This window comes from Leucoraja erinacea, chromosome 18 (genome assembly GCF_028641065.1).
Source record: "Leucoraja erinacea ecotype New England chromosome 18, Leri_hhj_1, whole genome shotgun sequence".
Taxonomy (NCBI): Eukaryota; Metazoa; Chordata; class Chondrichthyes; order Rajiformes; family Rajidae; genus Leucoraja; species Leucoraja erinaceus.
The window spans coordinates 23,119,036-23,133,235 of record NC_073394.1 but is presented as its reverse complement, the minus strand read 5'-3'; the positions used below and the strand labels follow the sequence as shown (position 1 = coordinate 23,133,235).

Below are 14,200 nucleotides of genomic sequence, written 5' to 3'. Positions count from 1 at the left end.
ATTTAAGAGGGATTTCAGGGACAACACTTCCATTCAGTGGATCGTCTATAGGTGGAATGAGCTGGCAGAGGAAGTTTTTGAAGCACAATACAATTGCAAATTTTAAAGGACATTTGGACAGACATATGGATAGGAAGGGTTTAAAGGGATATATTGGCCCAATGCAGGTGGCTGGGAGTAGCCCTATATGCCAACTTGGTTGACAAGGACAAGGTGGGTGAAGGGCCTGTTCCTTTGCTGTATAAGTCTATAACTATGACTCTGCAATCCAAGGAAGATATCTTGCCAGAGGGGAGGGGTGGCAATGGGTGGAAGGAAACAGTGGGAGAAGAAAACAAGTGCCAAACTTTTCCCCGGTCGATGCAGATTAATTGCAATGCCTCTCCTTCTGTTCCTTTCCCAACCATTCCTTAAGGCAAATTTCCGAGTCCTAAAATCTTTCAGAGCTTGGGATCTAAATATTCCTATGAAAGTTTTTGGAAATGTTTTCTACCTGTAAACTTCTGTAAAAAGAAGTTGCAACTGATGTATATCAGGAATGCAGAGCATCACACCAATCGAGGTTGCATAGTGGCGCAGCAGTAGAGTTGCTGCCTTAGTCCCAGCCTCAACTACCTCCTCTGGCAGCTTGATCCATGCACTCACCACCCTTTGTATGAAAAAGTTACCCCTCAGATTCCTATTAAATCTTTTCCCCTTCACCTTGAACCCAAGTGCTCTGGTCCTCGATTCCCCTACTCTGGGCAAGAGACCCGGGTTCAAACCTGACAATGGGTACGTTCTGCCCATGACTGCATGTGTTTTCTCCGGGTGCTCCGGTTTCCTCCCACGCTCCAAAGACATACAGGTTTGTAGGTTAATTGGCTTCAGTAAAAATTGTAAATAGTCCCTCGTGTGTAAGATAGTGTTAGTGTACAGGGAACGCTGGTCAGTGCGGACTCGGTGGGCCAAAGGGCCCGTTTCCGTGCTATATCTCTAAACTAAATTAAACTAAACTTAACAGATCTGTGGAGGGAATTGGACAGTTGAAGTTTCGGGTCTGGATCTTTCATCTGGATCTATTAACTGAATTCACTGGCAAAGAAATTTGGAGCTTAAAGTTAGCTTTTTTTGTGTGAAATATTCTGATGCAAGCATCTTGAATTGTAGCAAACCTTTTGTCATAACTCCAGTGTTATTTCCCTTGGTGAAACTGTGGAATCAACCTCATTAGGTAGACTGGAGATAGACACAAAATTCTGGAGTAACTCAGCAGGACAAGCAGCTCTGGAAAGAAGGAATGGGAGACGTTTCGGGTCAAGACCCTTCTTCAGATGGGTTAGGGATAAGGGAAATGAGAGCTATAGATGGTGTTGTGGAGAGATAAAGAACAATGAATGAAAGATATGCAAAATGTAACGATAAAGGAAACAGGCCATTGTTAGCTGTTTGTACGGTGAAAATGAGAAGCTAGTGCGAATTGGGTCAGGGAGCGATAGAGAGAGAGGGAATGCCAGGGCTACCTTATATGAGAGAAAACAATACTCATACCACTGGGCTGCAAGCAAAATAGGTAGACACAAGGAACTGCAGATGCTGGAATCTTGAGCAAAGCACAAAGTGTTGGAGGAACACAAAGTTTAAGGCAGAATCTGGGGAGGGAATGGACAGATAACATTTCGGGTCGGGAACTTCCTTCAGACTTTCCAGAGTTGATTGATAGTCGGCATGGACTACGTGGGCCAAAGGGGCTGTTTCAAGTTGCATCTTACTTTAGTTCAATCCATAAATCCATCATTCAATCAATCAACCAACCCATCAACCGACTGACTGACCTACCTGCCTCCCTCCCACCCTACCTCCCTACATACCTACCTCCCTCCCACCCTACATACCTACATACCTGATCTTACATATATTATTTACCTTACTTACTTAATTACTTACATACTTACTTACTTACTTACCGGTGCATTTGGTTACATGACAGAAATCTTACATCAATGTCGAGGTCCAAGTGACTAAATTGGGGGTTTTTAGTGGTTTGGTGAAAGTGAAAAAGCTTTATCAAAAGTAACAGTGCATTACAAATAGTTGCTTTTATATTTGAATAATAACCCACAAGAATAAACAAGTCCCTTGAAGTAGAATTGGGGTCCGTTGCAGGTCTGGGTGAGTGAGGGAGAAATAAACAAGTAGCGGCTTTCTGAAAAGCTGCAATGTTACCTCTCTAAATGTGTGGCTGATTTCCGTACTTAATTTGTTGAATGCTGTGATATTTGTTGGTGTCAGTGCTGTGGGCAGTACACATGACAATAAACTAAACTAAACTAAACAGTGATGTAGTGCAAAAGAGAAACAGAGTTCAGAATATAATGGTACACCCACAGAGAAAGTGCAGATGAAAGAAAAAGTGCAGGTGTTCATCCTGGTAGTAGGAGGAGTTGAATAGTTTCAAATCCTCCCCGGACTCAGTAGATAAAATTCTCATTGATTAATCACTTAAGCAAAATAAATGTTATCTCTTTCCTGAGGACACCACTTTAGATAATATAAATAGTTATCTCCAGTTACAGCTAGGTTATATCAGAAATAAAATGACCTAAGATGGACTTCGTTCGTGATAAGTAAGTGGCCTTTCTGCTTCTCAATATCCATTTTCAATAATAATAGCATTTATTTTTTTTTAAGGACATGAAATCAATGGAGCTCTCGACACTTCCAACATTGACACGAGTATTCTGGAGGAGTACATCAGCAAAGAAGACTCTTCTGAAATGTAAGTCCAACCAGTGGCCTAATGGCATGATGTGTGTGGGTCAATATCACATTGGGCAGTGCCTTTACTAGCTAAACATCATAGTTATGATGCATCTGTAGAAGGGCTTGTTTCTATGCTGTATCGATCGATCAATCAATTAATCAAATCAATCAAAGCAATTAATTTGGCTCTTGCCATGGTTTTGTAACTGATATAGTAGCCTTAAGCATGTGGCCTTAACATTGCTACAATTCAACATTTAAAATAATCCAGAGCCATTTTACCAAACACAAGAATGCCACAGTGTCGGACCTGTTAGAATTGTTACCTCACAGCGCCAGAGACCTGGGTTTGATCCTGACCTCGAGTGCTGTCTGTGTGGAGCTTGCATGGGTGCTCCGGTTTCCTCCCACATCCCAAAGACCTGCAGGTTTGATGGAGATTCCTAAACTTCTCACCTTGGTAAATATACTGACAAACAACTCGGATATGCACATCAAATGGTCCAAATTCAATTCTCCTCTACATTCTCGTTCTAGATATAAAATTGGGAAAGGCATAGAAAGGCTAGATAGTCAGAACCTTTTTCCCAGGGTGGAAATATCCAGCACTATAAACTGAGAGGGGGAAAGTTTAATGGAAATGTATGGGGCAAGTTTTTGACACAGACTGGTGAGGGCCAGGGATGGTGGTGCAGATATGATAATGGTGTTTAAGAGGCTTTTAGATTGGCACATGGAAGTGAAGGGAATAGAGGTGATACGGGTCATGAAAGGCAGATGAGGTCAGTTTAACTTGGCAAAATTATCGACACAAACATTGTGGGCTGAATGGCCCGTTTCTGTGCTGTGCTGTTCTATGTTCTATACTCAGTTGATCTCAGCCAAGACTTGAAATCCTAATGGGACTTGGTAACTAGCCAGTGGGTTAAAGAGAGAGAAGATGAGATGTTAATCACCAGCAAGTATTATGTCAGTTCTGGGTGAGGATGGTTCAGGCATGGTTCGTGGCTAAAAAATCATTCTTAAGATTGAATGATCTGCAGGACTCATGCAATCATAACCTGGACAACACCTTCAAACCTTTAGAGTGGACCAAAGGAGAAGATGTGTTAATTCCACCCTCCCAATGACATTTAGAATAAAACGCCACCTTGCAATTCCACACGCTTCAAATAAATATTTCCTCCCTGGCAGTGTTTGAAATGACAGAACATCACCGTAGAGACAAATATTAATGAACATTGATATTTTAATTTTTAAAAAGACACAAAGTGCTGGAGTAATTCAGTGGGTTAAGGCAGCATCTCTGGAGAACATGGATACGTGACGTTATGGGTCGGGACCCTTTTTCAGACTGAAGCAAGGAATGGCAGATGCTGGTGAGTTACCGCCTTAACCCGCTGAGTTACTCCAGCACCTTGTGTCTTTTTTTGGTTGTTAAACTAGCACTTGCAGTTCCTTGTTTATACATTGGTATTTTAATGAGACATTGGGTGCTCAATCTGCTAGAAGATAAATACTTCATCCACCGTGCATCTGAAATGTTGGTCATGTTTTTTTTAAGAAGGACTACTTTCCCTGTCCTGTACAATATCACTGTTCCCTTAATTGCCATTGAACCTCTCTCCTCCACTTCCTTGCCTGGGATTTTAATGAGTTAGGAGTTGTGGTATTAATATATTGAAAGTGTTTTTACAAATAATGACCTTGTAGAAGTTTTACAGCTTTCCCTCCCTTGGCCTGAGTAACATTTTCTGATGCCCATTAACATGAGCTATCGGAAGCTGTTCTCATCAGACAGTACCCCAGTCATTTCTCATCCTCTCTGTAGAATGAGGTATTCTAACTGAGTTATGACTGAATACACATGATGAGATGTTCTGCAATTGCCTTGTTTGGTTTGACTTCCCCTTTTTAAGCAACTCATATTTCAAAGCTTTGGAGTGTGGGTAGTTCATGTTCATATGTTTTAGGAGCAGAATTAGGTCATTTGGCCCATCAAGTCTACTCTGCCATTCAATCATGGTTGATCTATCTTTCCCTCTCAGCATCATCCTCCTGCCTTCGCCTCAAAACCCCTGACACTGATACCAATCAATAATCTGTTAATTTCCGCCTTAAAAGTATCCATTGATGGCCTCCATAGCCGTCTGTTGCAACGAATTCCATAAATTCACCACCCTCTGACTAAAGAAATTCCTCCTTGTATTCCTTCTATAGTTATGTCCTTTTATTCTGAGGCTATGGCCTCTAGACTCTTGCACTACTGGAAATATCCTCTCCACATCCACTCTATCCAGTCCTTTCACTATTCAGTAAGTTTCAGTGAGATCCCCCCTTTAATCCTTCTAAACTCCAGTGACTATAGGTCCAGTGCCATCAAATGCTCATTATATGTTAACCCAATCATTCCTGGGATCATTCTCGTAAACCTTCTCTGGACCCTCTCCAACACCCGCACATCCTTTCTCAAATATGGGGCACAAAACTGCTCACATTATATACAATGTGAACATATGCTCTGGTGCTTACTAAAACTCTTGTTTGTTTGCGTGCGTGCATGTGCATGATATTCCAAAACCCCGCATAAACGGTACACAACAGCGCTACAATTTTTTTGTCCCATCTTACTCATCATTGTCCTGGGATGTAAAAGAAACAAGTTTCATTCAGATTGATGTTATATTTTACAAGTTTTTGATATTTAAAACTTAAAATAACTTAAAACAGTGCCTCCACTTGCTGGCCGCACCTACACAGTTGGGGGAGGCCCATCAGCCCTGCGCATGCACAGTGGGCCCGGTGTCCACGCTGTGTGTCTGGGGGTGGGGAGAGGCCCCGCCAAGGACCCGGGACCAGGTTGCTGGGGCTGGTGGTGGCGGCACAGCTGCTCCGGGCCCACGTGGTGTGGTACAGGAATGGGGAGATGCTGTGCCGAGGATCCGAGGTCAGGGCGCTGCGGCTGGGACTGGGTCTGGGCTTGCAGTGTCGGAAATCTGGCTTCAATCCTGACTACGGATGCCGTCTGTACGGAGTTTGTATGTTCTCCCTGTGACCGCATGGGTTTCCTCCCACACTCCAAAGGCGTACAGGTTTGTAGGTTAATTGGCTTGGTATGAATGTAAATTGTCCCAAGTGTGTGTAAAATTGTGTTAATATGAGGGGATTGCTGGTCGATGCAGATTCGGTGAGCAGAAGGGCTTGTTTCCATGCAGTATCTCTAAACTAAACTAAACTAAACTCATTGGGTCAGGCAGCATCTCTGGAGAACATGGATGGGTGATGTTTTGGGTTGGGACCTTTCTTCAGACTTTTTTGGTAAACTAGCATCTGCAGTTCCTCGTGTCAACACAAAAACAAAATCTCATTCTAGCTGACTGTCACTTTCATTTTTCATCTTACTTGCATTCTGGTCCTGAACCACTAAACTGTTGCAATGAAGCTGAAGAACAGTACCTCAGATTATGATTAGGTAGGCACTTCTGGAGATGTCGTGAACTTCAACTATTTCAGATTGTAATCACTGCCTCATTCTTTTCAAAGAGTTGTAGAACATAGAACATGGAACAGTACAGCACAGGAACAGCCCTTCCGCCCACAATGTTTGTGCCAACAAGACACCGTTAGACTGATCTCATTTGCCTGCAGATGACCCATATTCCATTTCCACGAGCCTAACCAAAAGCTCCATAACACCACTATCGTATCTGCCTCCACCACCAGACCTGGCAATGTGTTCCAGGCCCCCACCACTCTGTGTAAAAAAACTTGCACTGCACATCTCCATTAAACTCACCCCCTCTCACCTTACAGCTGTGCCCTCTAGTGTTGGACATTTCCACCCTGGCAGAAAGGTTCTGACTGTCTACCTTATCGATGGCTCTCATAATTGTATATGTTTCTATCAAGTCTCCCCTCAACCTCAGACTTTCCAGAGAAAACAAGTCTACCCATCCTCTCACTGCCGTTGAAACCCTCTAATCCAGGTAGCATTCTGGTAAACCTCCTCTGCAGTCTCTCCAAAGCCTCCACATCTTTCCTGTAGTAGGGAGACCAGAATTGCAGTTGTTAATAATACTCTTTTTATTTTAGTGTTTCTTTAATTTATTGATTTTTTTTTGTTAACTATGTTATCTATGAGAATCGTATTTACAGGCTTGTTATGCTACTGCAAATAAGAATTTAATTGTTCCATTTCCGGTACATATGACAATTTACCACTCTTGACTCTTGCATTTATATTTCCGCTTGAGCCATGTTTTTTCTTCCTATATTTATTCCATTACGTCTTCTATTGCTTTGCATTATCAGTCAATTAATCGCTAAATCTCTATCACAAATCTGCCCTTGTTTTTCTTCCCCTCCCTACTTACCTAGATCGTAAAATCTCTTACAGCTCCACATTAACTGGCAGAGTTTTCGAGCTCTGTTGAAAGGTCGTTGACCTGAAACTGTTTATGTCTCCACTAATTCTGTCGACATGCGAAAATATCTCCAACGCTCACGAGGTATCCCAAAGTATGCCCACACAATCGGCTGCTTCACGACATATAGCCTGTTTGAATGAGTCCAATACTAATTAATGTAGTTAGTAGCTGAGCCATTAATGCCATAGAAGGAGATGGGGAGATGTCCTCATTACTAGTAATGTGACAATAGGTTACTCCCACCAGATACTGAGCAAGATGTGAACTGAAATCATATCAATCTGCAATCAAGGTTGCTGCGATGTGAAAGAAAGCAGGAAAAGGTTTAATCATTTACCGCATTATTGTACCTGATCGTCATCTGGACTTGCACAACACATTTTCTTAAATTGGTGTTTCACTTCAGTTCAAGGTGGAGGTCAGAAGGGAAAAAAGACAAAGAAAATGTGATAACCCTTCTGCAGGTGTAGCAGTGAGGATGTCTGTATAGAGACGTAGATATCTCACGCCTTGTTTCTTCCAAACCTTCTGGTCATCCTGCTCCCCACTCGCATGTCTTGCCACAAGCCCTACGTGTTCTCTTCTTGTGCTCCCCTCTGTCTCCTCTCCCAGTTGTGTCTCTGGTACGGTAGGATACTTATTCAATACTTGGTAACTTGGATGTTTCAACTAGTGGGAGAATCTAGACCAGGGGCCATATCCACAGAATAAAAAGACGTACCTTTAGAAATGAGATGAAGAGGAATTTATTTAGTCAGTGAGTGGTGAATCTGTGGAATTCATTGCCAAATCAATGGTTATTTTTAAGGTGGAAATTAGCAGATTCTTGATTAGAACAGGTGTCAGGGGTTTCGGGTTGAGCCAGGAGAATGGGGTAGAGAGGGAAAGATAGATCAGCCATGATTGAATGGCAGAGTAGACGTGATGGGTCGAGTGGCCTCATTCTGCTCCTATAACTTATGAACTGATGAACCCATGACCTTGTGAGCACCCTTCAAGACAATCAATGACCCATCTGTATTTGTCTATCAATGCCCATCTGTACAAATCCAATTTGCTCACATCCTTCTATACCTGGACTATTCAACTGCCTGTCCAAAGGGCTCCTAAATGTTGTGATTGAATCTGACCTTACCACCTTCTTTGGTAGCATGTTCAAGACACCTTTGGGTGGCAGACATTCCAGGTGACAGGGATTATGGGGAGTAGGCAGTGAAATGGGGTAGCGAGGGGAAAATAAATCAGCCATGCTCAAATGGCAGAGCAGACTTGATGGGCCAAATCGCCTTATACTGCTCCCTATTTCTTATGGTATAATGTCAACAAGTTGGTGTGCAAAACACCTTCCCCTCCTCCCTCTTACCCTAAACCTAATTCTCTTGTTTTTCACACTCCTACCAGATGGAAAGGATTCTGACTAACTTGTACTGTGCTGTTTGGTGTTCTATGTTCTAATAGTTCCCCCGGTCTCTTTCTCCGCAGCTGTTTTCCAGATCTCCCAGTCTCCGTGAGTTATTCCAACCCTCAAGCATTGGCCAATGGTTCGGTGGGTCATTCCATTCCTGGCGCCATTGTCAACAGTCCTTCCACCAGTGGAGTCAACCATCTCTGTCATGTAACCGCTGGCTCTATTCCCATGGCAACCAGGCATGGAGGTCACATGCCTAACCCTGCATCATGTGGCCCAGGCCTCAATGGCCATCTGAACTGCCCCTGCAGCAATGGGATGATCGTAAAAAGCTATCCCAACAACATTTGTATGAACAGCAACACTACTGCTATCAAAGTGGAACCAAAGCCCTCCTATGCACCTGGGTAAGTGAAAATAAGAAACCATGTCTAGTTTTTCACATCCTCATATAAGACACTATGTAAGAGTGGTGGGTGTATGGAACGAGCTGCCGGAGGAGGTAGTTAATGTTGCTACTATCGCAACATTTCAGAAACATTTGGACAGGTACATAGATAGGACAAGTTTAGAGGGATTGGCCCAAATACAAGCAGGTGGGACTAGTGTAGATGGGACAAATTGGGTCAAATTGGGCAACTTGGGCAAGTTGGGCCAAATGCCTGTTTCCACTGTAAAACTCTATGAATCTAAGATGGGGAGGTTATGTTACAGTTATACAAGATATTGCTGAGGCCACCTTTTGAGTATTGTGTTCAGTTTTGGTCACCCTGCTATAGAAAGGATGTTGTTAACCTGGAAATATTGAAAGAGAAGATTTACGAGTATGTTGCCAGGCTTCGAGGGGCCTGAGTTATAGGGAGTGGTTGAGCAGGCTAAGACTTTATTCCTTGGAGTGCAGGAGGATGTAGAGTGATCTTATAGAAGTGTTTAGGATGATGAGAGGAATAGAAAGAGTAAATACATTTTTTTTTTTAAAGACTAGGGAAATCAAGAACTAGCAGGCATAGGCATGGAAGTCTATGGTGAGAGGGGAAAGATTTAATAGGAACCTGAGTGGTAACGTTTTTTTACACAAAGGGTGGTGGGTATATGAAACGAGTTGCTGGAGGAGGTAGTTGAGGCAGGTACTATCACAATGTTTAAACAACATTTGGACAGGTACAGTACATGGATAAGATAGGTTTGGAAAGGTGTGGGTCAAATGCAGGCAGGTGGGACTAGTATAGATGGGCATGTAGGTTGGTGTGGGCGAATTGGGTAAAGGGTCTGTTTCCACACTGATATGAATATGATTCTATATCAATGTATGATTCAATATATTATTTTGAAAATCCCAGCATTAAATGTTCAGATTTACTAGAAAGCCTTCCCTTGTTACCGCACACATAATTAAAAAATTCTGTTGAAAAATGTAAAGGGGGAATATACAATTAATGGCAAGACCCTTAACAGCATTGATGTACAAGGGGATCTTGGGGTCTGACTCCATAACTCCCTGTAAGTGGCAACACAAATAGATAGAGTCATAAAGAGGGCATATGGAAGGTTTACAGATGCAACATGGAAACAAGCCCTCAGTCCACCAAGTCCACGCCGACCATCGATCACCCGTTCACATTAATACTATGTTATCCTCCTTTCTCATCCACTCCGGGCAATTTACAGAGGCCAATTAATGTACAAACCCGCAAGTCTTTGGGATATAGGAGGTGACTGTAGCACATGGAGGAAATGCATGGGTCACAGGGAGTACGTGCACTGTATGCTTGCTTTAATTGGTCGGGCGTTGAGTATCAGAGTCAGGACGTCATGGTGCAGCTTTGTAGGCCTTTGGTTAGGCTGCATTTGGAGTATTGGGAGCCATTCTGATTGCTGCCCCGTTACAGGAAGGATGCGAGGCTTTGGAAAGGGTGCAGAGGAGGTTTTTTTTCAGAATGATGTTTGGAATAAGGGGTATTAGCTACGGGGAGACATTGGACAGACTTGGATTGAGGTGAGATCTGATAGAAGTATACAAAATTATGAGAGGCACAGATAAGATAGGGGGTCAGAACCTTATTTCCCTGGATGGAAGAATCAAATACTAGAAGGCATAGCTTTAAGGTGAGAGCGGCAATGTTTATACTGTTTTACTGTGTTACTGTCTTTTTAATAAATCATGTTTCTCTGGGGATCTAAATTTTTAGTTGATTAAGTTATGACATTGGATGGAAGCTGCAAACCAAATCTTGTTGCACCGATGTGCAATGACAATAAAAAATATTATTATTATTATTAAAGATGTGTGGTGCAGGTTTTTACACAGAGGGTGGTGAGTGCATGGAATATGCTGCCATGGCTGATGTGGAGATAGATACGATAGTGGCAGGTAAAAGACTTTTGGATAGGCAGGGGATGGAGAGATATTAATTATGTGCAGGAGATAAGAATTGTTGCCATGTTCAGCACAGACATTGTGGGTCGAAGGGCCTGTTCCTGTCCTGTGCTGTAATGTTCTACTGTATGTTCTATCATGTTACAATTTCTCTTCATAACCAAAGAGTCTGTGCTGAAAAGACGATTCAATGGTTCTTTTATTGTCATATGTACCAAGATACAGTGAAATACATATTTTGCAATAGATCAGTGCGATAAAGATCCTTGATTAAGTACCCATGCATAGACATAGCCCACTGAGTCCTAATGCAATAGTCGGTGGATTTTGACGCCATTTTTTCTCAGTGTAAGCTGCAGCTGGCCATACGGTCCTGCCACCTCATTCGGATTGCCAGCGAGCCGACAGACAGCGGCTGTGCTTTGCTGGTAAATCTTGGCAGTTTTGCACAGAGCTGGTTGCGTTTCCTTGTGTAAGCGCCAGGATTCCGCATTTATGCACCAGTCCTAAACTAACTGACAGCTGTTTTGCCAGCAGTTCTTCCACAGATCCCCCACCAATAAAATCCTCATGCCGTGCAGCAGCGTGGGAGCTTGGAGCAGCCGAGGTTCCCCAATGCTTATGGCTCAAGCACCTTGGACCTTGTTCAGGGATTACTGTGTCAGCATCTTCTCTTATATTTAACTGAGTTAATTTGAATGCTTTTAAGTGTCTAAAATATTTTATTCACTAAATCTTTTAATTTTCCAATCCTTTTAATAATTTGATTTATTTCTTAAAATAGTTTTACAATGATTTTACATAGTGAGAGGGATGTGGATCAGGTGCAGGCAGATAGGAGTTCAATGATTTAATGGTACTTTATTGTCATATGTACCTAGGTACAGTGAAATACTTTGTATACAACCGGGTAATATTTACTACAACCCGGTAAAATCCTAAGGCAGACCTCACCTGGGCAGTATCCAAGTCGCCAAGTTGATGTTGGCATTGTGTTTAGCAAGGTCATTGTGGGCAGAAGGGCCTGCTTCCTCTCTGTACCGTTCTGTGTTCTATGTTTATGGCTGTCAGAGGCATTGATTGTTATTAACAGCTGGTTTAGGTCAGGGGATGAGCCTAATGCAGAAATCCCGGTACACGTGACAATAATAATAAACTAAACTAGTGACTTGGAGGGTAGATCGTTTCTGCTTCGGAGACCACCCAGATACTGGAACTGAGACCCCACACACAAGGGGTCTTACTGCTTGCATTGGCCTCGATACCCAGGATCTGATCAGCTTCCTCCAACAATTACCCGCTAGTGAGATGTGAACAAGGTAATTTCAAACCTAGCCTGTTGACACGGTATCTGTCAGTGATCAGAGCTGTCCAGCCACCTGACATCTATTTCCTTTCTGGATTTCCACACTCGGGCAGGGAAGAGGACCCGAGAGAGAGACTCCTGTCCATAGAGTCATAGAGTCATACAGCATGGAAACAGGCTCTTCAGACCAACTTGCCCACACCAACCAAGATGCCCCATCTGCACTACTTCCACCTGCTGGCGGTTGGCCCATATCCCTCTAAACCTATCCTATCCATGTACCCGTCCAAATGTATTTTAAATCTAGATACAGTACCTACCTCAACTACCTCCTCTGGCAGCTTCCATATACCCACGACCCTCTGTGTGAAAAAGTTGCCCCAGGTTCTTACTAAATTTTTTCCCCTCTTATCTTAAATCTATGTTCTTAATCCCCCTACTCTAAATAAAAGACTCTGTGCATTCACCCCATGTATTCCTCTTGCAATCTGATACACCTTTGTAAGATCATCCACCCTCACTCCAAGGAATATCGTCCTAGCCTGCCCAACCGGATATCTTAGGGCTTCAAATTCTGGCAACACCCTTGTAAATCTCTGCGCTCTTTCCAGCTTAACAACATCCTTCCTATAGCAAGGTTCCTCATAACATCCATCGCCTTTGGATTCTTTCACCAACATCTGCCTCCATCTTTCCCTCCAAGGCAAAGCTCTCACTCACGTACACTGGCACTGACTCTTCCATTTTTCACACAGCCCCTGTCTTCCCTCCTCCATGGATAATCCAAAACCGGACCTTGGGTGGAAAACCAGGTCACTAGGGGCCCTGTTGCTTTATGTCTCGCCATCTAGTGGGAGAGTCTAGGACCAGAGACACAGCCTTAGAATAAAAGGACATACCTTTAGCAGGAAATGAGGAGGAATTTCTTTAGTCAGAGGGTGGTGAATCTGTCGAATTCATTGCAACAGACGGCTGTGGAGGTCAAGCAATTGGGTGTTTTCAAAACAGAGATAGACGTGTTCTTGATTAGTAAGGGTGTCAAAGGTTATGGGGAGAAGGCAGGAGAATGGGGTTGAGAGGAAAAGCTAGATCAGCCATGACTGAATGGCAGAGTAGACTCAATGGACCGAATGACCTAATTCTGCTCCTATGACATGAAACTTATTATCTTACTCTCTCTCTGAATCACTTATTGTCACCCACTTTTCATTGCTTTAATGCATGTGCATGCATGTGTACACACACCTAGGCACACACACACAATCACACCCTGGGAACATCAAAACAGGTATGAAAACAGCAGTTACAGGAGGTATGAAATATATACATACACATATATATATATTTTGCATATAATAATGTTCCCTTTCTTTAGTCTGTTCCCTTTCTTTAGTTTTCCCTTAATGTTCCCTTTCTTTAGTTTTCTCAGTCTGAAAAAGGGTTTCAGCTTGAAACATTGCCTATTTCCTTCGCTCCATACATGCTGCCGCACCCGCTGAGTTTCTCCCGCATTTTTGTCTACCTTCCCTTTCTTTAATGCAGGTCATAGTCAGAATTGTTCTTACGTCTAATCCAGATCTTGACTCAACTTAGGAAGAAAGATTTTATACTTCCAATTTAGACACAAAACGTTGGAGTAACTCAGCGGGACAGGCAGCATCTATGGAGAGAAAGAATGGGTGTTGTTTTGAGTCGAGACCCTTAAAAAGTGTCTTGACCCAAAACGTCACCCATTCCTTCTCTCCAGAGATGCTGCCTGTCCCGCTGAGTGACTCCAACTTTTTATGTCTATCTTCGGTTTAAACCAGCATCTACAGTTCCTTCCTACACTTCCAATTTATTCATTCTGGAGGAATTCAGGTTGAAGAGTTAATTTTGATGTAAATCGTTGCCTCATTTCAGTGCTCAGATACTTGACTCAATATTAATTGTTGGTTTTG

General features: G+C 42.8%; 1 protein-coding gene across 4 annotated transcripts in view; it reads left to right on the top strand.

The window, feature by feature from the left end:
• myrf (myelin regulatory factor) overlaps positions 1–14,200 on the top strand; it is a 154,700-nt gene that overhangs the window by 55,638 nt on the left and 84,862 nt on the right. For all 4 annotated transcript variants that reach the window (XM_055649569.1, XM_055649571.1, XM_055649568.1 and 1 more), the window contains exons 3-4: positions 2,671–2,758; positions 8,652–8,984. In XM_055649569.1, the coding sequence (XP_055505544.1) occupies positions 2,671–2,758; positions 8,652–8,984 (421 nt within the window). The remainder of the gene's footprint in view (positions 1–2,670; positions 2,759–8,651; positions 8,985–14,200) is intronic.